Genomic DNA, 26205 nt, shown 5'->3' with positions numbered 1-26205 from the left:
CCTTCAATTTGCTAGTATCCATTAAAGTTTAAATTGTAAATGAAGTAAGATTATTGTTCATCATTTCAGTTACTTTACTGTAACATTTTAATCTATTATTTCTAAAAGAGAAGGAAAAAGACAAGTTATCTTTATTTACATTTATTTCTGGAATAGTATACCTCTATTTTATATTAAAATAATAATAATAATAATAATAATAATAATAAATAATAATAATAATAATAATAATAATAATAATAATAATAATAATAATAATAATAATAATAATAATAATAATAATAGTAATAATAATAATAATAATAATAATAATAATAATAATAATAATAATAATAATAAACAATGTATATAATCTCAAAACAGAACTAAATTATTTATAAATATTTCTTAAAACGAAAAGGACAATCAAATAGCAGATATTTTCTGACACGCAAAAGTATATTGCTGCACCTTTAAGGTGTCATGAAACCAACATGAAATTAACATTTGAGTCATCAGTCAAGCAGTTGTATTGTACAAAAAGTGAGTGTTATAACAAATGGTATAACGCAAAATAAAAAAAGGTCACTAACGGATGTTGTAGATACTGGTAGACTTCTCTAGAAATAAGACTCAGCATAGGAGCGCAAATAAGATTCCGATAGTTTTTTTTTTTTTTTAATTAACACGATCCATTGGATTGCATGACTTTTACTCGCGCAAAATATAAATCTAATTTGCGTTCCTAAGTTGTTCGAAAATGAACAAAATTTCCCTAACTAACGTGTTATCGCCTTTCTTTACAGATAGGACAATGTATGAGTGTATAAGAATACTTGCGTCTGCTCGCAGACAGATCGAAGAGTCTACCCGCACATTGCTAGCGGAAGGAAGAAGATTGCAGGATGTTTTACAAGAACCAGAAGAAGGCAGAAGAAATGTCCAAGACCAGGTTAGAATCCATTTAATGACTTAGCTGATTCACAGTATAATTAATTTTCGTCAGCTTATTTACAGAATAGTATCAGAAAATTTTTTTAAAAAACTGTCATCTACAAATATATCTACACATGTCTTACAACTTGAAAAAAATATTGTGGGTTTAACACACTACTAGTACTTCCTAGGGATGGTGTAGGAAGGGATTACGTCTTTGATAAATTTAACAAAGCCTAACAAACTAAGCAATACTTCGTAACTTAAAAAAATGATGTTGGATGCCCGCACTACAGAGGTAATGGAAGTAATCTTTCTATATATAACAGGGTTCCCACTGACCCAGAAAATCGGGGAATATGAGGGAATTTGATTTTTGTTGGAGAAAATCAGGAAAATTATTGAGAAGTTCTTTAATGTGGGACAAATTATTGAAAAGTTCTTAAATGTTAGGAAAACCAAGTAGTCATTCTCAGTAATGAAGGTAACTTTGAAGTAATAAGATTATTTGGGATTTAGAGATCATGCAACATAACGATATTGAATTATAAGTCACAGATGCATCAAGTTATGTCAAGGTAGGTTGTCATGATTTGTGGTTAACTCTGAAATCAGTTGAGCTATAGCATCTTGAATGTCTTAATGTTTGGCGTGGGAGACCCGGGTTCGATCCCCAGCGAGAGCTCATGTGGTTCGGATTCCACGTTAAACAGTAGTTCGTGTCTCGTATAGCCTCGCTGCTGGAAGGGACGTTAAATTCAAAATCAACTCAACTCATACCCTTATAGCCGCTTCAAAACAAAATGATGTTCTCATTCGACCTATTTATATATATATATATATATGCTGTGCGCATAATCAAGCATAATTCTTCGACACATATGCACTGACTTTAATGTTTTTGTTTGTTTATTTGTTTGAAAGAGTATTCTTTCCCGGGTGTTCCACATAAATTTCATGAGGATCTAATCATATTCTTCGGAACTAGGTCATGAAACTTTTGAATGGCTGAGTTTTCGTACTATAATTGTGTGTATGATCGCGTATAAAGTCGACATAGATGCACCTATTTTATTGATTTACTTTTTGGTTAAAAAAGGTATGTTCTCATGGTTATTTTATATAAATTTTTATTAGGATTTGATGATAATCATCGGAGCTAAACCATGAAACTCCTCAATGGATAGTGTTAATATCGTAATTAATCGACTTCACTGTGAGCATGCTCACGCATAACTTCAGCACAGATGTACTGATATGAAAGTATATTTTTTACTTTTAAAGAATATACTTTCTCACAGACTTCATATAAATCTTTTCATGATCTAATGACTCTTTGGAGTTGGACTGGTCAACTCCTTCACGGCTGATAGTGTTAGTACCGTGTGTATTTTCACGTGTAATTCCGTATCGCGTATACCGATTATATATATAGATAGCGTCAACTAATCCTTGAGAGAGTCCAAGCATGTTTGTGACGTCATCTATTGACTGATTGTGGTTTCATGGAACCTCTTTCTGAACTCTGGCAATCATTTCTCCCGTTCCATGTTCAATTTTCTCTGACAATAATTAAATCATTCATTTATAGGCATAAACCATACATCTGTTTTCCCCTAAAGAGTACATACAGTATAATAAAAATTTTACAATACGAGATGTATACCAATATTACGTGCCGTTTGCCCATGTTTTCAATTTTCGAGTTACATGTCAGCTCTGGTCGTTCGGATATGAGGCTCTGAACATTAGTATGTCATTCGTGAACATGTTCGTGTTAGCCCAAAATTTAAAGTTTGGTGTGCTCTTATGTATGGTAGAGTAATCGGTCCATTTTTTCTTTGCTGAGAACACGGTTACATGGGCAGCTTACTATGACATGTTGCATGAGCACCTACTCTCTCAGATGATGGAACTGAAGGCCAAACATAACCTTCCAACACGATGGAGTACCTCCTCATTGGTCTCGAGATGTTAGGAAGTTTTTGAAATGACGTTTCCCTGAGAGACGGATTGTGGTGGTCAAGGTTAGTGCCTACGAAACCCCTGTTCCAGATCTTGCCGCACTTCGTACACAGATTGTTACGAAAACTTAACTGACTTGTTGATGCTGCTATGTTGTAGCATATATGGATAGAGCTTGAATATCGTCTCGATATCCTAAAGGCAAATAGATTGGCACGTGTAGAAGTAGTGTAATTGGCAATAAAACTTTGTAGAGATGTATAAAGGTAACCAAGGAAGTTCTGTCGCTTTTTCACTCACCACCTTCAAACCGATATGTCACCTAAAATGTACCTGCAAGATCAAAAATAATTCCCATCAGCATCGACGACCTTCTGCTAACTATCTGGAAGGCCATGGATGCCATCGCTGTAGAATTTGGTGGATCGTGAAGCGAAGAAGATACCAAGTGCATTTTGCACCTCTACTAGGGATTTGAACTGGCGTTCTCTGAGGGATTGTCCAAGGAATGGAACAGGTGATAATCGGACGGTGCAATGTTCGAGGAATATGGTGGATACAATAGTATTTCCCATCCAAGGCGCAGAATGGTGTTCCGGGTCATCCTAGCCACGTGAGGCTTAGCGTTGTCCTGTAACAAGAGGATCCCTTTGCGATTCAGAAGTGCTGGCTCCAGAGTTTTGAGTTTTTCTTGAACACGGCTCAACTGCTGACAGTACTCAGTTACATTGATCTCTGACCAGCTGGTAGCAGTTACCGGTGCACGATGCCGCGAGCAGTCCACTAAACACACAAGAAGACCTTCTGGTGCAGTGCTGATTTCGGCTGTTTTGGAACCGGTTCATAGGATGCTAACCAATAATGACGGCACCGTGGAGCTTTGTATAGGACCCACTTTTCATCACATGTCAACACCCTGCCCAGAAATTTTTCCTTCCTCAGACTTGACAGTAAAGAAACAAGTGTCTGCTCGTGTTGCTGTCTGGCAAGGAGTCAAATCATATGGGACCCATCGACCCAACTTGCAGTGCCTTCCAAGTTGAAGGAGGAGCTGCCGAATGGTTTCTCCACTCACACTGTTTTGTGGTCCCAGTTCCTCACATGTCTGACCACTGTTCGCCTCAATTGCTGCCTGAAGATCTTCATATTGTACACGTGTTGGTGTTCCGGCCCGTGGTGTGTCTTCGAGTGTTTCGCCACCGTCCTTAAACTTGTTAAACCACCGCTGCACTGTCCGCGTAGTCACGACACCCTCACTAAAGGCCTGACATATCTTCCGCTACGCTGCAGCGACGTTTGACCCTAATTTGAACTCATACAGCATACAAGCCCTTATGACGCACTGTGGAGGTTCCATGTTCACTCTGTTCTCACGCAAGTTCACGGTGTAAGTGAACTGCCACAACCAGGTAGTATGTTGGATATACCCACACCAATAATTGACCTTTGCCTTATCTCCATTAACATTCAACTCGCGGTGTGAGGGCCATGGAACACAGACCTGCACGAAAAGCGACAGAACTTTCTTGGTTACTTTATAGAACACGTTGTACAAAACCGCATGTCTCTATCTCGTATAGTTTACGAGCTATGTTTCATTGTAATGGTAGAGAACTTTGTGGACACTCCATATTATACTTTATAAACAAAAAGCTTTACATTGTGTATTTATTTCTTTTTTCAGGTGGACGAATTCGTCAACCGAGGAATGGACTTGGAGCAGAGATTGGCCACAGAAGAGGAATATCTGATGGAAACTATAAGAAGAGCGAGGATTGATATCAGTTCCTCTGTTCTGGATCTCCAGCTTGCTACTGTAAGTTGTCGCAGAACCAGTGAACACGAGGTCAGTATACTTGAATTGTTCAACATTGTGTAATATTGTTGCATTAGAAATTAGTCTTTTTATCTGGATAATAACCTCATGTTTCTCATCATAAAAGATAAATATATGTGATTTAATGACAGTAATAAGGTGAAATGTAGAAAGCGATATTTTAACTTTCTTTAGAATTGCTTTATATGGTTCATTTTGTGTGTGTGTGTGTGGCGATTATTACAATAATTAAACATATATAAACTTAACTATTGTGATATTCTTAAAATAAATTAATAGCATATTAAGAATTAAAACATCAATTAGAATCGTCAAATAGATTTTCGTGATACGTTTTTTATTATTTTTAATAAATGATACATACTATTCAACTTGTCTGCTTGAGCTCCTTCGTGGCTAAGCGGTTAGCGTACGCGCCTTTGGCGTGGGAGACCCTTGTTCGGTTCCCGGCGGGAGCTCATGTGGTTCGGATTCCACGTTAATCAGTAGGTCCCGTCTCATATAGCCTCGCTACTGAAAGGGGCGTTAAACTAAAAATCAACTCAACTCAGCTTGTCTGCGTAACTCGATTGTCAATCTGAAGACCTAAAATTTCCCCGATATCCGTATTATACATATACCCGTAACTTAATTCATGACTCCATTAATTTGGATACTCTTTCTGTGAGATTTTGTTGCCTATCACAACGTTTCTATTGCCTTGGTAGCTTGTAAATTTTGATAGGAAAATAAATAAAATTGTATTTAATATTTAGAAATGATTTCTTTCATATGAACCAATTATTAAAAAATATATGTCTTTGCTTATTCAATTTAGAATGGATTATTATTATTATTATTATTATTATTATTATTATTATTATTATTATTATTATTATTATTATTATTATTATTATTATTATAGGAAATTAAACTAAATTTACGTCCCATGATTATGCCCTTTAGGCTAAAGGAAACGGATCATTAGTGAAACTAAATGAATATGAAAAAACTGGTGGAATGAAAATGCGGAAGAACATAATGAAACTTTACAAACACGATGCTGTCTACCATAAATTCACACAGTCTGTGATCAAATCAGGGTCTCGTCTCACCAGAGGTGAGCGTTCTATCAGTGAGCTCTAGAATATTTAATAACTATTCAAATATTTAAAAATTCGTGTACGAGTATAGCAGAAAAATAGATGAATTCTTTCTCTTATATATTTGAACATAGGCACTTTCTCTTAAAACAAACTTGTTAAATTTCTTCAATGTTGCCACTTGTATTTCTTTCTTCTACGTTACCTTAAAGATTAATTAATATATATTTTTATTTATTTATTTATTTATTTATAATAGTAAAAATATTAATAAAATAAAAAAATGAAATGAAATATTTGAGTTTTACGTCTCACGATATGCCGGCTAGGCTAAAGGAGAAGGTGATGATGAGAAATGAATAAAAATGGTGTAATGAAGAAAGTGGGAGGAAATGGGAGAACCCCAATGAAACTCATCCACACGGGAGTTGGGATCAAACCCGGGATCCCAAGCACCAGAAATGAACGCTCTACCACTGAGCCACCGCGGCCTCACAAATAAAATAAAATTTATAGATGTTTATACAGAGGTAATTATATGATAAGTTTCATTGTCAGGTTTTTAAAATTTATTTTAAGTTACTCGCATTTTTAAAATATCCAAGTACTTTATTAGGGATGTAAGTGATTGGTACGGCTAAGGTTTAATATTACGAGATGCGCCTATAAAGGTACTCGAACTTAAGCAAGGGAGGCCCAAGTTCGATTCCCGCCGGGAGCTCATGTGGTTCGGATTCCACGTTAATCAGTAGGTCCCGTCTCATATAACCTCGCTGCTGGAAGGATCGTTAAACTCAAAATCAACTCAATTGAACCTAAAAAAAAATAAGTAAAATAACACTGGAAATACTTTTGTGTAAGATTTTTTATTAGTGCCTGTTTAAACCAGTTTTGTGCAATTTGTATTTGAGTAAACGTTTGACAAATGCACATAGTGTGATGTCGTTGTACAAAAGTTTTGAACGTCAGGTTTGATAGCCCACCACAATGTACTTCAGAAAGGTGTTGTCCTGTACTGCAGTAGCCACCGAATCCTCATATTATTCTTTCTTATTGGCTTTTTTTTTTTTTTTTTTTTTTTTTACTGTTCTGTTAAAAAATCAGAGACATTTGCAAAACAAACACACATCTTCCTCATTTTCAGGTCCTTCCTTAAAATTAACCAAAACTTTTCTTTGTTTATCTCGAACATGGTTGACAATTGCTGTGGAATTATATGTTTATCAAATTTCAACGATATTTCTCCATATTTACCTCATTTCTTGACGTTCAATGGAGTTGTGACCTAGTATCATCCTCAACACTTTTGTATCTACATCTGCAACGTTTCAATAAAATATTTATCCAATTTGTAACAAAGCATAATGTTAGAATATTGCTCTATTTCGTTACACGTGTTTCGTACGATGACTTCACACTACATACATTTGTCACAGGCATATCCAGATACAGACTGCATCAAACTAACAGGAAGCTTAGACAAAGGTGTTTCCAGTGTTGTTATACTATGGTAATATTTTGAAGGGAGGCAGCTGTATTTGTTAAAGTTTATAGGGATACCTCGTACTTAAATCTTAAATAAATACAGATTACCTTTAAAAAAATGAGTGTACACTCTGAGTAGACGTTAACGCTGTAGAATTTTAAATATATATATAATTTTCTATATTATTATTATTATTTTAGGAGAATAGCTCAGATTCAACGGAGAGTTTCTACTCGATCGATTACCTGGATATGACAGAAAACACAAACCCGGATTTGACAGGAGACCGTGAGGAAGCTATCACTGGAGACAGACGGTACTCTAGTAGTAGTACCGGTAGCTGGAGTACTGTTTCTGAGGTATGTCTGCATCAGTTTCTACTGCTTTAGTACCTTGTAATTTTTATCTTAATATTTACGAAAATAAGTATAGCTCTATATGAACGAATTATCAGACTTCCATACTATGCTGTGCATAAATGTCGGAGTCTTATACAACAGTTCTTTCCGTCCGTCTGTCGAAAGATATCAGAGCAAAAACGGTAAGAGATATCAAGAAGAAGGTTTTCCCAATCATTTCAGCGTCTCAAGAATAGGTTATATCTCCTCCGTTAACTCTTTACCATTTCCTGTTTCAACGTTGGTTGCCATAGATCAAAAATGGTAATAGACAGCAACAAGCGGTCATCGTCTGTAATCGATCATCGTCTTAAGAGAACATACCGTCACAACCTACAACACTCTACCAAAACCACAAGTGGTTGAAGGTACTTCCGGTCTTAATACTGACTTCAATAGAGCAAAACCAATAAAAGATAAAAAGATTTTTTTTTTGCAATCTCTTCAGCGTGCAAGAATAGGTTCCATCAACTCTTAATTCTGTATTCAAATCGGAAGTGGTAAAAAATCAACTATTTCCGGTTTCAACGCTGATCACCATAGAAGCAAAACAGTAATAGATAGCGAATAATGGCTTTTTGATATGAATTCAGCGTCCGAGGAACAGGCCTTATCTTTGATCTTATTTTTCTATTGTAACCTGTAGTTATAGAGGTACTACTTCAAGTTTAAGTATTAAATTTGTATAATTTGGAAGTCTACCGTAGTTTCATACGAAACTTGTTTGTTTAATAATATTTCGTTTGTTTAATAGAGTGGACCACAGTTCACGAATCCCTCTATTCGTACACATATCGGTTCACGAATGATATTTCGGGCTATGAACGCACACACAAACACACACTTGTATCCACGCTATCAGTATTTTCAAGCATTTTTCATAAACACTATTTGTCAGGGTGTTGTGTCCAAAAATTTCTTTGCATTTTTTTGTATTATTTTAGTCTTCATTATATCTAATTTAGGATAATTAAAAATATTTTCATTTATATCCTTCATCACAATAAAACGCTTAAAAAGATAAAAACAAAAACACATTTCTGTGGCCAGAACAGATCAATTGTGCATATTTATATTAATTTAAATGGCAAAAATAATTTTAGCTCTTAAACAGCTTACGAAACGGATTAAATTCAGGACGCAAGGGTTCACTGTATTTAATATGAATATTATTTCTTATTCAAACATTTTATTTATTATATTCTGTATAGTTGCTAAATATATTTTTCCAGTGGTATACGCAGAATAAAATCAACGGGGAGAAGGGGGCTTCAAGGACTTTATTTCATATACTTTCAGGACTAGCGTGATTTCTATATACAGGATGTTTCAAAACAACACCGACAACGTTTAGGAGGTGATTCCTGACACCAAAATAAGACAAAAAATATAGACTAATCTGGATGAACAAATGCTCCCTTTTGGAGTTATAAGCTGCCGAAAACGTGAAAAGAATGAACTTTAAAGATCCATAGCTCTAAAACTATTGGTCCTACCGTAGTAAGATCAAGACTTCACCTAGGAACTAATATGTGCGCTATTCAAAAATACATGTTTCAGAATCCAAAGGTACTCACGCAACTATTTTTATAGAGGGAGTTTAGATACCGGCATATAATTTGAAGTGCTCACCAACTACCTCTATAAAAATTGTTGCAGAAGTACCGCACGATTCTGAAACTTGGATATTTGGGTAGAGCACATACTAGTTTCTAAATGAAGTCTTGACCCGATAGAGCTTTGAAGTTTTTTTTTTTTTTTTTCCACGTTTTCGGCAGCTTATAACTACGAAAGGAAGCACTTGTGCAACCAGCTTGATATATACTTTTTGTCTTATTTTGGTGTCAGGAATCACCTCCCAAACACTGTCGGTGTTGTTTTGAAATAGCCTGTATATAGGGTGCGCAAAACAACACCATCAAAAGTGATACAGTATATCATTTGACGCTTTTACGTATTAAAAAACGTGAAATATACTGTGGCATATCACATCCCAGCGTACGTTATTCTCAACACGAATAACCACGGAGCTGGCGTTCCCAAATACGTCAGATGTCCCGATTACGCATTCCGTATTTACTGTTGTCAAAGCTTACCTTTTCCCTACGTAGACTCACCTTTTAAGTCACAGTATATCTAAAAATTCTGGTGGTAGCATGTCTGGGATTTATGTCATGAGGGAATCCCTTGCCCACACATTGTACATTACTGGAATAATGTATTTTGGATGCATATGCATAACTTCCTTTACACTGGTATGCTGGTATGAACCACCACTCCACGGTCTCTCGTGTTCGAAATAACGAGTGTTGCAATATAGCTTTTCCATACTTTTGGGCACTTTTTTGCATAGGTCCATATGAATTTTCTTTGTCTTAGTCTCGGGAATCACCTCCCAAACGTTGTAAGTGTTGTTTATTGAAACACTATATATATATATAAAGGAAAAAGTTCGAGGTTTAACCCCCCTCCTGAGCAAGATATTACGGAAAAATTAAAATTTACTATCTATGGTGGAAGTACATGTTTTTCGGTTTTGATATAGTATCGTCAGACATTTGGGGAGTCACTTGAATTACGAGGTTCTAACCTCCGAAAAAATCACATCGGAAGCCGATGCCCAAACCATGCTCAAGTTATCAGGCTGGTAACAGCTCATGGGCTGAGGCGATTACTCATAATTGCGCTCCAACTAGGTTTCTCAAGAATTGCTAATGTGTTTAAAGTAATGTATTGTTGATGGTTGTCCATTTTATATGACTTACCTCTGTTTTTCTTTCTTTGATTTAGCACTCATATGACAACAGTAGTGATGAGAGCTTCTGTTCTCTGCTTGATGCTTCGACCTCAGCTATGTCATTGCATTCGCAGCCAGTGTCTGTACCATGGCTGAGAATGTTATATGGCTATTCGCCATACAACATCTTTGCCATTATCAACATGTCTGAGGCCCAGCGTGTCAGCGGTCTCAAGATTTTGTTGATAATGACCACTCCAGAGACTTCGGTCCTTGGAGTGTCCTTATCGTACATAATAAGTTATGAGATGTTCCGAATTGGAATGCCATGGCAAATCGTGGACTTGCCCGATTACGATCTCAGTGGCATTCCTCGAGAAGACTCTCCTATGATTAACTTCTGCAGAAGTGTATATTGCTTGTGGCGAATCCTCCAGTTCCAGAGGTGGGGAACCCCAGCAATTGCACTTCCAGAAGTAGGGGGTCAACCAGGTGAAGCTGAGGTTGAAGTGCAAGTGGAAGAAGAGGAAGGATCACACTCTAATGGCAGCCACAGAGAGGAAGAAGCTAGTGATGAAGAGAGGAGGCCCAAGGATGAAGAGAGGAGGCGTGTGTATGGACCAGTTGTTCGACCGCCTCCCCGTTCCAGGTAATACTTCAAAGTCTTATTTATTCATATATATTATTCTGAAAATTGTTGTGGGTTATGCACTTCTAGCGACCGTAGTATTTCTCATGCCCAGCTTGTTAGAGACCCGAGAATTATATTAATGGACTTAATAAGACTCAAAAACTTAATTGAAATTATTTACAATAAATTAATTTATTTTATTATTTGTTAGTGCACTAAATTGAATTTATGTTCACACGAATTCTAATTTCTTTTTTTATCTTAGTTTATCTAGATTCCAAAGGGTAAGAAGCTTAATCTTCCGGCGGAGACAAAGCGGAACGGTAAGACAATAAAATAGAAATTAATTTATAATCAGTAGTTTCTTATTTATTTTATTTTTTATTTATTTATATTTATGAAATTTATAAATTTATTTTTTTTTTTTTTTTCTATTTGTACTAACGCTAAGTGTAAAAATTCTGACAAAAGGTATAAATTGCGAGTGTGAAGATATTAAGATATAACTTCTGAAGAAACTAAACTGACGCTCACAGTTCTAACTATTCGTTAATGCCGAAAAATTCAATACAAGCCACCATCTTCTTCAGCGTATAATGGATCATTGCATCAAGAGAACCACGACCCAAATATTCTTTGCAGATTGAAAAGTTTGAAACAAATCATATATATTATTTCGAGCTATCAGGGAAAATGATGTTATCAGCTGAGCTTTATTAGTTAATACAAACTATTTACTGAACTAATTGGTTTTATTTTTATTTTTCACCATATTACCAGCAAGCATAACTCCACAGGTAAAAAGAAAAAAATCACAATACAGATGAAACCCCAATAATTAATTGAAACAGAAACATTTATGTATTATGAATTACCATATTTGCTACAAGCTATGTAATGTTAGATGTAAGCTTAACCATATCTGAAATATATATTTCTTTTAATTATGTGATGGAAACCATAAAATGTGATTGAAAAGAGCAATGTGTGTTTATGTAAATAAATAAGCTTCTGAAGAAAATGGAGGTTCCCATTGAAAATTTCGGTATTGACAACTGGTATTTAGACGCATTCCGGAGTTTAATTTAATAGTTGGTTAGGATATAGTTTAACTCAGTTTTTTTTCCTTCGCTGCTACCTCTAAAAAGGAAGAAGTGAAATTGTCATCCATACTTATAGTTCGATCTTCTATTACAGAAATAAAGCGAAATCCACTAATCAATTGTACCTTAACCCAATTCTAGAATACTCTTAGCGTTCAATGAAAAAAAAAATGTTCACAGATGAGAAATACACCAATCGATAGAACAAAATGATATATGCGACTGTAAAAGGTCATGCGTAGTTTTTGAGAAAATGGAGGGAAAAAATAATTAATTTATAAACTTAAATAATTTATCCTGTACGAGAGCTTATTGAGGTAAAACGTTAAAGTAACCTTTCATTAAGCTTTTCATTAAGACATAGATTCTTAATGAGATATAGCCCGAAATTATCATGAACTCTTAATTTTTTTATTTTTATTTAACTAATATATTGTCCAAAAATAAGGCATTGGCGCAAATCCCCTCAATCTTGGAGTTGGAGGGAATGTCCCCCCAATAATCCGATTTGAAATGTGTATTTTTGGGGGTGAAAAGAAGAAATATGATATTATTTGTGTCCGACTGCTACAAAGGAAAGAGAGATTAAATTGATGTTCCTTGCTGTATAATATACAACAGGTTCACCTCGGAAATCAGATTCATCTACCGTAATATGAGTCTCTGTCTCCCCCCACCCCACCCTTCCAGAATAAGCCTCAAATTGCCCGCCTCCCAATGTTGAAGACACTTGTGCTCCCTTGATCCTCCACAGCATTATTTTTCTACTTCATAACTATTTTGAACATCGCTTAAAAAAAGGAACGGTATTACCCCCCCCCCCCCTCCAATGTTGAAGACAGATTTGCGCCGATGGATAAGACATACATAAATCGATAGATCCCTTGGAAATGAACGAAATAATATGCTTTAAGCTAAATTCTTATGCTTAGTTTTTGGGAAAATCGAAAAAAAGGAAGATACTAACTTTTGTGGCGCTAAGAAATGTGTCGTTCTTTACCAATAATAAATGACTGTTTTTAATATGCTGGAAGAAATGGTACTACACATGTGGCAAAATTCACTTGAAGTAGGAGATTGTACTTATTGTTGACACAGCACTGTTTACGCATATACTGCTGAATTCCTAGCTGTTAATGATGTTTATATGCAACTAGAGATATTACGTAGGAAATAAAAGTACAGGGGTATTGTTACAAGTAAGATGAGTCATTGATGAAACAGATTTGGACTGGAACTAAAATAACTTGATTTATATTTCGTAGGAGGAAGCAACACGAAAACGGACCACTCCACCACCAACTGAGGAACGAAGTCATCCCACCTCTCCTCCTGGGACCTCGCAGATGGATCGTGAGACGATGGTCAAAGAAGTTTTCGTGGAGGAGATCAAGGAGGTAAACTGATTTATTATTTATTTATTGATTGATTGATTGATTCCAAGGATACTAATAACAGTATTAGATTGAAGTCATGCAAATGCTTATTTTAATATTTAGTTTGCAAAACTCGCCGGTGTTGAGATAAGCCTAGAATTAAAGTCGATGTTTAGAATACTCGGATGTTGCTTTCTTTTTAACCCAACAATTGGCACGTGTATAATACCCTTGGTGTAACCACGTTTTTACCAGTGCGTTGCATCCCATTCTTCTAAAGGCTTTCCTACAAGAAGTTATTCTCAGAGGTGAGATACGAGTTTCAGCAAGGAGGGAGTTTCTTTTATCTGTAGTTACGTTGTTTATTAAACTGAATGCCTTAACTCTCAGCAATAACTTTAATTATTTTTCTTGCTTCCTTGATGATTTGATGAATTTCTGCTTTAGGAAAACCTTGACTATCTACAAACACTTAAAAATTATTTAATGTGGTGTTAATCATCTCTTTGAAAGCTGGAAAGGAAAGGAAAATAAATATATTAGATTCTCAAGAACAATACTAATTTTTTCTTTTTCATAAGTGCTCCTCTATTAGGTGGAGAGGTGATTTTAACAACCAGTTCGGGCGAATCAGTGCGAACTAGCTGAATGACATCACTGATACTGATTTTTTTTTTCGAAACGCAAGTAGCTTAGAATTATCATTATATATAGTTTTCTATATGAAATTTCAAGAATAATAAATAATGCTTCTCTATTCTCATTAAATTTCTATTGTTTTATTATAGCACGAACGGCGACAGGAACCAAGACCGAGAAAACAGCGACAAGAGGGCACCGAGAGGTCACCGCGAGAAGTCGATGATGATAATTTGAGAGAACACCCAGTTCAGGTAAATTGTGACTCATATATATATTGTTTGTATATTCATTATTTGTATATTTGAAAGATTGATACTATAGATTTATTCACAGAACATATTTTTACAGGAGCCGCCGTATCCGTACCCTGTATCTTGGCGAAGTAGACTCTGTTGCGTCATCAGTTGTGCAGCTAGATGCGTTGTCGCCCCGTTTTCGGCTTGTTTGGGCTTTGGAGTGGACCCGTGCGACAATTGGTGTAAGTTATTTTCATATTTTAATCTGTACAAATTAGTGTTATCACCATAAGAGTTATGATCATTAATCTTTATGAGTTAATCTTTTATGTACCAGTATACAAATGTTTACTTGGTTACACGGTGAAACCATCTTATAGCACTGATTACTGATGTTATCCATTGAACTGAAATGCAACTAATTCATACCTAGTCCAGTAGATTGCAACTTTTTGTGGCAAACAAGTCTAGTTGTCTATATTTATTTATTTCAAATTATATTAATATATTTTAATCATTTAAGTTTTCTCTTGGTGAACGTGACTTCCTTCGAAATTGCAAAAGAACTTTTCGTGTTTACTGACACGTAACATCGTGACCCATCTGTCAATAGAGATCAAGCAACCTACTTCTTCCACCCTCCATTTTTTTGTTGACACAATGTGTTGTATGTATCAAAATTCGAAATTGTCTTGATCATAGCGATAAGTAAATGGCAGTTTTCCTCGTTTAATAGTCGCAGTTGGATTTTCGCATTTAAAATAAAAAAAAAAAAAAAAAAGTGCTACTATTACGCAAGTGAACACGGTAGTTTGATTATGAACGTTTAGGTCATTAGCGAAGCCATGACTATTTATATGTCGGTCTTACTCGACTTTTGCCCGAATATCACCTATTTTTTGTGTGATTGGATGCCTACTGTGAGGAGCATCTTGGATATAAAAATTTCCACAAAGAAAGTGACTGTTATCTTATCTTGCCCGTAAACAGCACACATTTCTTAACAGGTCTGTGCAATATTTACACCTTTACTGAAATAAAATTGGAAAATGTAGCGCAGTTTTGCGGGAAGTTCACTTATCTTCACGGCGCAATACCTTACGTCTAACTAACTAACTTCATGGCCTTGGAACCCGGAGGTTCAATGCCGCGTTCGCAAGTCAACTAGATCCAGTTTCTGTTTTGTATTCCTATTTCTGCGAGATCCATTTTAATATTGCCCTCCTATCTGCGCCTAGGTCTTCCTAATGGTTGTTTCCCGATTGATCTTCCAGTCAAGTCTTTGAAAGCGTTCCTACTTTCTTCCAGCCTGGCTACATGACCTGTCCACCTGACCCTCTTAGATTTGATGACCCTAACAATGTTTGGTAAAGCGCATAAATTATGTAGTTCCTCGTTATGAAGTTTCCGTCATTCCGCTTTCACGTTCCTCTTCGGTCCGAATATTCGTCTCAGGATCTTGTCCTCAAATATTTTCAATATATGTTCTTCCCTCAGAGTAAGCGACCATACAGCACAACAGGCATGATTATCGTTTTATATATTTTAAGCTTCAAATTCCTCGACAGAATTCGCTACGACAAGAGATTTTGAGCTGAATAAGTACGAATTCCCTGGTTTTAGTCTACATTTAATTTCTTCGTGAATATGGTTTCCGTCTATTAATATTGATCCTAGATATTTGAAAGTATCCCCTTACGTCTATTTGTAAGAATCCCATCACTTATACATCTACTAGCTTCAACTGTGAAATGACCTTAGGCCGGACACGCTGCGACTTATATACCCAGAGACTTGAGACACTAGGCCCATTTCGTACGCGAAAAGCCTACTGTATTCTAGACTACATTATATAATACTGTATTCAACATATAACCTCCCTCTAAATATCATTAGTCCCCATGAGTACTAATAGTTCCCAGATGAACCCAAGTACAAAAACTGAAATTAGAAATAATGCTATTTAAATTGTATAAAATATAATAATTCAAATCCTCATTATTTTTATATTTTTGTTCATTTTAGATCAACGAGAGGAAAGAAGAAGAAGGTGGGAAAGACAGTATGGAAACAGGGATCTTCCTCCCAACTTACTCCATCTCCGCCATGAATCTCAGTGTGGCCGCTGCTTCAAGTTTTATTTTTGCCCCTGCTGCTGCTGCATTCCTTGGTGCGACGATGAGCGAGAGTGCTTCCTCTAAAGAGGAATTGAGGTAAAAAGATAAGAATATCTAAACATAATATTTCGTTTTATCAATTCGCTTTAATGTCCTTATCTGTATTATGTATTTGTAAGTCTTCGATATTTCTCTTTGACGTCTGTGTCTCGAATTTTCTGTATTACTTGTCTGCAGTTATGATTTCGGGTAATTTGACGGACTCTCAACTCGGCGACTTTTAATTCATCTTTTTCAATCCTTTAGGTTGTCATTTTGCAGAAGGGTTAAGTATTATGTTTATAAAATAAATTTAAACTACCGATCTTTTTACCTCAGAATATTCCACTTCCTCTCAAGATTACATCCATTAGACCAAAGGATGATGTACATATGTGTATATAATCTATGTAGTAATTGTAGTTACTCAAAATTCAATAGTAAGCTTTTGCTAATTCTTAACGACAAGTCGTTTTGTAGAATCTAATACAGTGAAACCTCACAATAACGGACACCTCCATAATACGGACAGATTTTATAAAACTGTTTGTATTATAATAGAACAGGAGCCTCAGCAGTGTTATTTTCTCATAATGCTTTAGTAAGCTCTTTGTTCTCAGTTTATATATATTCAGCACAAAAAATGCTTCCTTCAATTTAAAAATAAAACGTGGTCACGCTAAGTAAACAGAAATTCTCTTTTCTACAAAACATCTTTCAAATTCAATCTCAATAAATTTGGTGAAGCACTACACATAACATTCTTCATTTTCCTATACATCTATCCAAACTAAATTGCTTCCTGGCGTTACTCCTTCAACACTTTCTATGGTGGAGAACCAATTATAAGACCAAGAATTCTACACGAAATTTCTTTTCTTCCCTGAAAAAGTCACTACTTGTGTTTCCCTTGGTACTTGTATCTTCCCCTGCAACTCCACATAAACACATCTCTTCAATGATACTTCTATTTGTTTACAAAACGAATTTCTGCTTTACTCCCCCAACAATTGGAACATGTCTTGTCTGTAACTGTCAACTTTCATTTACAGACAAATAGTTACGTCCGATCAATGCTCGTTATTCAAAGGTATCACTGTAGTAGAAAGATTTCTGCATGAAATTTATATTGTATTGAGTTTATAACAGTATTTAATGATTATTGTTACACTTTTATTCTTCAAGAAAACAAAAATCATCATTACTTAACCTCAGAAGATCAAGTAATGTTTCAAATTGTTTCATATAAGTTTCCTATAGCTCCAGTAGTACAGGACTTGTTCCAACGATTCAAATGAAAAATGTTGAACCATCCCCCCTGTCACTCTGTGGCCTTCACATTTTGGGTCTGCTAAAAAAGCCGCTAAGGTGACAGGTTTTGATGAGATGACATTTCACATATGATGAAATGAAGGTCACCATACGACAGTGGTTCAAAGACCAACCTCCCGAATTCTGTGTGGAGGGATTTAAACACTATCACAATTGGACAAGTGCCTGAATGTGTTGGGTTGACTTCTGAGAAACATACTGACTCTGAGTCACATTAAATATTTCAGCGACTATAGATTTTAAATACAAAAGAGGACTATAAAATTATCTAGTACATAGTGTTAAAAATTCAGGTCAATGTATTTACACATGATGGTGCTACACTTACCAAAAGAGTTTCATTTATTGTAAAAGTTAAAAATGGTTACGAATTTCAAGCCTCAGACTTAGTGATCGAAAGTTGAGAATCCCATCACTCAGTTTGAGGATAACCTAAAAGGAGCAAGCTCTACCTTGCCATTTACATCATTTTCATGTAATACAAATATTCCAACTGTTTCTTTACACAATACATATGCACTGTTATAGACTCAATATAGAAATCAGTAAAAAAATTAAAAAATAATAAAAAAAAAATAAAAAAATAAAAAAAATATAAAAAGCAAAAAAAAATGTAAAATTTAAAAAAATAAAAAAAAATAAAAAAATATGAAGTAGGTAGAAAGTAGTGTTAAAGTAGAATAGTTGTGTAGAATTAAAACGTAGTGTAGTAGTACCGTAGAACATGTATATAATATAGAAATAGAAAATATATTGAGTAATGCAGAAATCTGAGAAACAAAAGGAAAACAAAAGTAAAATAGATTCCAAGCGAAGTAGAAAAAAGAAAGAAAGAAAAAAATGATTAATCCTAAGTACAAGTCAGGAGAAAATGAATAATTTGCTAAGCGTCATAACATCAATTTTGCTCCTTTTTCACAACTGGATTTCTGACAATCCTACATAGAAATAAAAATTAATTGCCTTTGCATACATTCAATAGAATTCTCTGAGGCCATATTTTATTTGTTGACATAGTGCTTAAAACATCAAATATATCAGAGATCAACAACAATCAAGATAATGTATCAGAATAATGTCCTTTAAAAGTTAGAAAACACATTCCAACGGAAATGTGCTAGATGCACTTTGTGAAGCATTGCACAATGAGAGCAAATTTCTTCTTCAATTTACTTAAACAGACAAGCAAATTTATACTTCGTTTTCCTAAAATTCATTTCTCACGACGTACTTTATCGATACAACGTCTGGTGGATATTACAAGGTTTTGTTTAAGAAATAGATCGATGTTTTTCAAGCAGTAACGGATCCGTGGAATGAGCTGATCCGGGTTTGTAGTATATCATCTCTTAGCATTGAAAGCAGCCTTCAAAACTGTCCAGAAATTTTTCGATGGGTTGAATTTCTGGAACATTAGCTGGGTTACCTTGTTGCGCTACAAATTAAGTTTCTTATGATTGAGATGTTCAGTCACAATTTTGGGTTAATGCGCGGACGCTAGATCAGGCCAGAACACACATGTCCCTGGTTCATAATTTGCACGTATGTACGGTGTTAGTCTATTCTTAATGCACTGTACCAGGTACGTCTGGGCATTGATAGCAAATCCAGATGAACGCAACAACGTACCCACACTAGGGTTTCCTTTGATTCCCTTCTCACTGTCAAACAAGGTCACGATAACACCACTTGTTCCTGTATCTGTTGGTGCACTACTGGCTCATCGGCCTGATGAGTCTGCCGCATTTCATGTACCACGCGAGACAGGTGCTGTCCTCTAGAAGTTTTGTGCGTATTTATATTGAACACACTTTACTGTGTGACAGTAAGATCGGCATCATTTTATGAAAACTGATAAACCTTCTCTTGACACCATTCTTTTTCTTTATGACCTCTTTCTCAAACATCGATTTCACTATCAATGTATGTAGCATATCTTCCAAATCACCTTCTCAAAATAACGGCATCTAAATATGATTCTTTTCTAAATAATTGACCTTATCAATTGGTATTTCGCATGATATTATGTCTTCCCGTCATGCTTGAAGCTGCACATGCTTCTTCACTATAGTGTATTTGTAGGTCATCCTAAAAGCCATTTATCTTTTATTCAAATTTCTATTCCTATTCCGTACGTATCGTCAAATTCTTATGCTATGCAAAGAGCTTTCATGAGAATGTCCACGTGTTCTATGGCGCTCTTTGAATGGTAGATTGGAGTACATAATACGGATACATCTTTTCTCATGATCATTGTACTCTAGGGTTAATTTCCAAAAAGCATTAGGATTAGATTGTAGAAATATAGTATAGTGTAGACTTCATATCAATATTAGTTAATTAAAGAATGAAAAGTTTAAAATTAAAGTATTTGTTGTAATAAAATAAATATTAGATTAATTGAAAAATGGAAATCATTACGCTTGGAGTAGATGTGAATCATATACTTCGTAAATCATGACAAATTTTACATTCTACACTGCTTGACAAACTTAAAAAAAATATGCTTACTAAAATTAATTGGCATATTTTTGGTGAATTTTTTTTGTTTCGATTTTCATGGTGTATATTCCATTACTTAGAATTAATTAAAGACCATAATAAACGCTGTTGTAATAAATTAAACAAGCTGAGACTGCCTTCCGTGTTCCCGCTATTTCACCCTATGACAGTGTTTCCATTTTTCATGAACCATCAATATTGCTAAGTACCAAAATTAACATCCTTCTATCTTTTATTTATCACGAGTTCTTTGTTGTTTGTGTAGATCACTCTCACAATTTACCCCATCTAGCATCAACAAGAAGAGGGAAGACTTACATCTAATACTCTTTGACAGTCATGGAACGTTTAGCCTTTACTCCACGGGGAATCTAATTTTTCTTACGTAACTTTATAAACAAAACATTCATGTCGGCAATACCTTCACATATTTCTCTAAGACGACTTCGTGGCCAAACAATAATAAAATTGAACTTTAAAATAATTTTAATCGAGACTAATTTACATGCAAGTTGAATCTTCAAATTAATCAAACGTGTGCTATCAAAATAGTTGCACAATGATTTCAAACGATCTTCCTTTATACCAAAATGTGAATTGTTAGTTCTGAGCTGTAAATCAGTAGCTTTTTCAATAATCTCAAACATGACAGCACACACTTTTCTTTATACATATATATATATATATATATATATATAGAATGTACATACAATTTTTACTAAAATTACAAAAAGCATGTAACAGCTTGAATTTTCTAGAAAGGCCATTTACAAATAGTTTCTGATAACACTAAGAATTGTTTTTATTACTTGTTAAATTTCCTAGATTCTTTCAGAAAAGCTGGTAAGTCCCAATAACTATTGCAACCTTTCTTGCAATAATCGTTTCAGAATCACCATCACAAGAAAAGATTTATGCATAATAGGTGAAATAGCTATGTTTCTTCACGGATTTTTCAACTAAAATACTTATTTGTAAATAATAATAACAATAATATAAATAAATAATGAATAAACAAAATAAAATAAAGAAAAAAGAAACAAAATTAATTACGGAAACATAACGGATCAAAACTTTATGCACAATAGACGAAATAGTTCCCTTTCGTCATGCATCTTTTGACTCTACTTAAACATCATATAAAGAACCAAACAAAAAAAGAAAAATCACACACTATCTGTAGTGCATCATTGAGCTTAGCTCACTTACACATATTCCTATGCTCATTACTCGAACTTGGTTCAGTTAACAATGTTCTTCTCAATAAAAGCGAACATATCCTTGTTGGCTACTGGCCTTACATTTGTTTCAGTTATTTCTTTTGTAATCCGTGGAAACATGACTTAAAGTATGATGGAGACTTTTCACGAGGAAAGGACTGCAATTCACAAAAAAAGTGACTCTTATAGTCTACAGTACCATTTCGTGGTTGAGTGGTTCTTTGATTGCGCCTAATATCGGGTTCGACCCTGAGTAGTTGTTCGGATGCCTGTCTAATATTGTCCAGATGCTGCAAAGGGATGTTGATTTTCAATCAATCGTCGATCAGAGAGATGTTAAAAATCGTAATTAATCATTTTCATTCGCTGAGATTTCTTCTCCTTATGTTACACATTTCACCAGGGTGCTCACTTAACCGTGGAACCGTGAATTTCATTATCAAATCTCAAAAATCTAGAAAGTTTTCAAATGAATAGGAATAGCTTATCAAAAAAAGTAAAAGTCAAAAGAAATGCTATTTTCTTTTTAGTATTTATCTGTTTCTTGTATGCACAGTTGACATAAGGCTTAATGAAGACAAGTTTAGTTATTCCATTGCAACATGCCAACCTTCAGACGATTTTTGTTGTCGTTGTGCGGTCAGTAAAGATTAATTTTATGAACTTCCTTCCCTACCGTAAATCTTGGACCATAAAAACATGCAGAAGCACTGAATTGGATTATTTAGTTTGAATGGGAACCCTGTACGAGTGACAGAATTACTTCTGTTATAGGGCCCATACACTATCAGCTCTAACTGATCAGTCCAACTGAGCTAGAAACTTACTTAACCGATCCTACGATGAATTAAACTGACAGTGTGTGGACTACCGTCAGTTAATCGAGTTCAGTCCTTCAGTTTCATCGAAGGTTCTATGGAGTGCACTTCTAAGATCCCTGAAGTACCAAAGTTTTGGAACGTACACTTCCTCACCCCCAGTCCCAGATTTCTTGGATTTGTTCACTTTCCACAGATCTTCCCTAAATGCCGACCGTAGGTTGTTTATTTTTTTTTTTTTTTTTAATAAAAGTGTCGCTTGTCGCCTGAGGTTCCAACTCTTTTAATTTTGTAAGTAACACATCATATGCCTCCCCTCTTTTATACCTATTCGCATAATGCACATGATGCACGTTCCAAAGTTCGGGATGATTACGATAGCCTTCAATAAAAGTCAATAATGCCTTTCTCTTACTAGCTGTCATGATGAAAGAACCTGAACTGAGACAGCTTTGTGTTTAATTCAGTTAATAGCACAGTTATAATAGCAAAAGACGGTTGGTTTGTTCAGTCCAAAATAATCGTTCTTCAGTCCAAATAACCGCATGAAGAACTGACTGAACTAAAAGAATTCCTTCAGTTCACAGAGTTTTTCCTTCAGTTCTGACGTCATGATCAGGGTTTCCTTCAGTTAAAGTGATATTGTATTAGTTCTTTCTCTAAACAGTCATGTTGTGAAAGATAAGCCAAATCTCAGTGAAATTTGAGTGGAACAATTCTCTTCCATTACAACCCTGAGTGATAAATTATGCACTCATTCTCATTCTGTGGTACTACTTGTATGATTCTTTCTTCTAAAAAATCTCTAGAAAATATTATAATCTTCGTCCTTCTTCTAATAGCTTCGGTTATCTTTACGTCTAATTTCAGCTATTTCTTTGTCTTCAAGTGGTTGCATAAGTTCTCATACGTCATCTTAACTCATATTGATACATAAAGTGTCTTCAAATGTCTGAAAACCTCTTGATTTTTCGAGCGCCTTAACTACTATAGCACCAATGATGCATTACGTTTCATAATTTTCACAAATCCAAAATACTATAATAAACAGTTAACCTGGAAGTCAACATTACACTTTTACTCTGTTCATTAACACAGTAATTTTGTCAAGCAGTGGCACATAAATGTACATATTTATTATATATTTTTTAAATAAATAAAATCCCCTTCCTGTGGGACGCCTACACGTGCAAAATGATATCTACTGAATTCTGTTCAGTAGAAATCTGTTGCAGCGAGGCAGCTTGTGCAGTTATTTAGAAGTAAACAAAGAAAACCAATAACCAGATAGTGGTTTCCTTTGGACAACAAAAAAGAATTTCTCCAGTTTGCATTCATACGTTTCATATTCAAAGTATAACATCAAAAAGTAATTTGATAGATATTATTTCGTAAAAAGGATAAATTAGTAAATTGCACTATCTTTTGGCTGTTGCTTATTAAAAATTAGAAATTGTACTACTATCTGTTGGCTGTTGCTTAATAATAGTTGTGCAGTGTCTCGTGGCGAAGGGGGTGTCCAGGAATAGCACCTCTTCATATGATGAAGCTATCCCTGGGGCGAAGGGCCCACTAGAGGTAAGAGGTAATTAATATAGTTATAATTAGTGTAGTTTTAACTAAGTTTAGTTCATAAGCATTGAATGAGTTTAGTACAGTGTATTTTTTATTTTTTAATGTAAGCGTAAGAGTAATATTTTTGAAATATCCATAAAAACGACAAAATAATTAATTGTATGTCATGTTTTCAATTATCTTTGTAATTTCATTGAAAATATTTTGATATATATATGTGTGCGTATTTTCATGTTAGAATTTATTCTAAATATTTATCTGTGTATGTTCTATGAATAGATAATTATGAAATGTTCATATGATTACGCTACTGCGTAATTGTATATTTAAATGTGTTGTTTTGTTCGTTCATATTTTTATTTTATATTTTCAATTTGTATATATCAATGTTTTTGTTTAACTAACTTCTTTGTTAATTTTACTAGTTATTAGTAATATGGTTTAGTACTTAACTCAAATGTTTACTCCTGCTTTTAAATATTGAATGTACCTTAACAGTGAATTTTGTGAAGTGAGTAATTAAGCTCTCAAAGCAGGATAGTCTGTGATAAACTTTCTGTTGGAAAGGAAAACAAACATTGTACTTACGAAGATGTAAACAATATCTTAACAAGATATTGTATTTTGTTTTGTAACTTGTTGATGTGTTATTACTATATAAGCACACACGAGGGCTATTTTCTCAATCTCTAGTAAAATACAAATAAGAACATGAATATATAAATTAATAAGAATAAATCGATTCATCAAAGTAGTCATTTAACAAGTTGACATACACGTTTCAACGACCAACTGTTGTCATTCTCAGTACACGTTTCTTTAAGACATCAACTGCTTGTGGAACTACACATTCTGATCTACTGTAGAAATAGTGTTAATAAATCTTGAATTACTGCCTTTAAATTTCCATGTCAGGTAAAGATGCCTGTGAGCTATATATCTATACAATGCTGCTTTGTTAATACTGCTTTACTTGATATAAAAAATAAAAACAAGTATGGATTCCCCACTGAATCACGGGTCGTTTACTTTTTAAATCTGTTTTATTTGTTCACCTTACCTGAATTCAAAATTTCTTCTCAGTTCAATGGGGCCCTGCAACTGATATAAGAATCCTCAGCACATTTGTAAATTCATTAACTTGCTATGAAGAACCGGTACGAATATTCCACTGAATCATTTTGACGCAACTTCTAAAGTGTATTGTTTTCAACTTTGCTGATACTCAACTAAAAATTGTGGCAATGCCAACCAAGATACATATCTATGCTCCAAATTTAAATATTCCTCTTAAGAAACTTATAAATCTTCGAACAACACTTTATTTTTCACTTGCTAAACATTGTCCTAATGTTGCTAACTCAAGACACCACACTCTGATATATCACATAGGAGCCGTTGTGATTAAAGTATTTATCATACCTTGGCAAGAGTTCCTTATGTCCTCCACAAAGTAGATTTCTTTCTGATTACTTAGCTATAGACGCCATAAGCTTTTGTTAGCTTTGGGATGGACTTTCATCTCTATAATTTTGAACTGCACATACATCTCGTCTCTCGTAGCAGTTTTGTTCAGGAAACTCTCTCCTTTCGCGTCGTAGCGTTCCAAAAATTTCAAGGCCGAGTCTATTTGCTGAGACTTGTGGTGATCAGTAATCAATTTTTGAAACTCACAGTGGACAAAGTTTCTTGTACAGTCAAAATCCAGTGCATTACAGTCAAAAAGCCATAGAGAACTGATCTTGAAATTTCAGGGAAGACAGCAGATATTTCAGAAGACAAAAATCTACGCCTTTAATCAACCACATCGTCACAGATTTCCGCCCGTGACTACCATTGCCATTTACCTTGGTACGTCCCTTTTAAAACTTTCTGTGCCCTCGTACACACAACTATCATTCATTAAGTCATCGCTGTAGAGATCAGTCATTCGATGACAAATTGTGGCTGAAGCCTCGAGAAAGCGATTTACAGCATTAGATCACACCTGGTGAGCTCTACGGTTACACTTGATGTTTCTACGTTTGATACTCCAAAACTATTAACCTAGAGGTTGAAAAAATAGACATAGGGCCAAAATAAGATATACCATACATATAGTTTGTAAGTGTGTTGGTAGGTAGGTAAATACAGAGACAGTCTTAAATCCTAAGAATTGTTCACTCGGGCTAAAATAGGATGTAGTGTAGAGGTA

The 26205-nt window shown here is 34.8% G+C and overlaps 1 protein-coding gene and 1 long non-coding RNA gene across 2 annotated transcripts in view; one reads left to right on the top strand and one right to left on the bottom strand.

Moving 5' to 3' along the window:
• Positions 1–26205, bottom strand: part of LOC145662599 (uncharacterized) — a 160829-nt gene that overhangs the window by 106609 nt on the left and 28015 nt on the right. The gene's annotated exons all lie outside the window — the stretch shown is intronic.
• LOC145662732 (uncharacterized) lies at positions 393–20208 on the top strand. The gene is made up of 9 exons (XM_081728598.1): positions 393–931; positions 4565–4696; positions 7486–7644; positions 10474–11069; positions 11317–11374; positions 13420–13551; positions 14319–14423; positions 14521–14650; positions 16434–20208. Exons 1-9 carry the CDS (start codon positions 740–742, stop codon positions 16607–16609), a joined length of 1680 nt encoding a protein of 559 aa, XP_081584724.1. The 5' UTR covers positions 393–739; the 3' UTR covers positions 16610–20208.

Source organism: Thermobia domestica, chromosome 10 (genome assembly GCF_964235325.1).
Source record: "Thermobia domestica chromosome 10, izTheDome1.hap1.1, whole genome shotgun sequence".
Lineage (NCBI taxonomy): Eukaryota > Metazoa > Arthropoda > Insecta > Zygentoma > Lepismatidae > Thermobia > Thermobia domestica.
This window is presented reverse-complemented; position numbering and strand designations above follow the sequence as displayed.

Coding starts and splice junctions, on each gene's coding strand:
- LOC145662732 (XM_081728598.1), top strand. CDS start 740: ATGAACAAAATTTCCCTAACTAACGTGTTATCGCCTTTCTTTACAGAT. Junction 11,070..11,316: donor CGACCGCCTCCCCGTTCCAG/GTAATACTTCAA, acceptor TTTTTATCTTAG/TTTATCTAGATTCCAAAGGG. Junction 13,552..14,318: donor TCGTGGAGGAGATCAAGGAG/GTAAACTGATTT, acceptor GTTTTATTATAG/CACGAACGGCGACAGGAACC.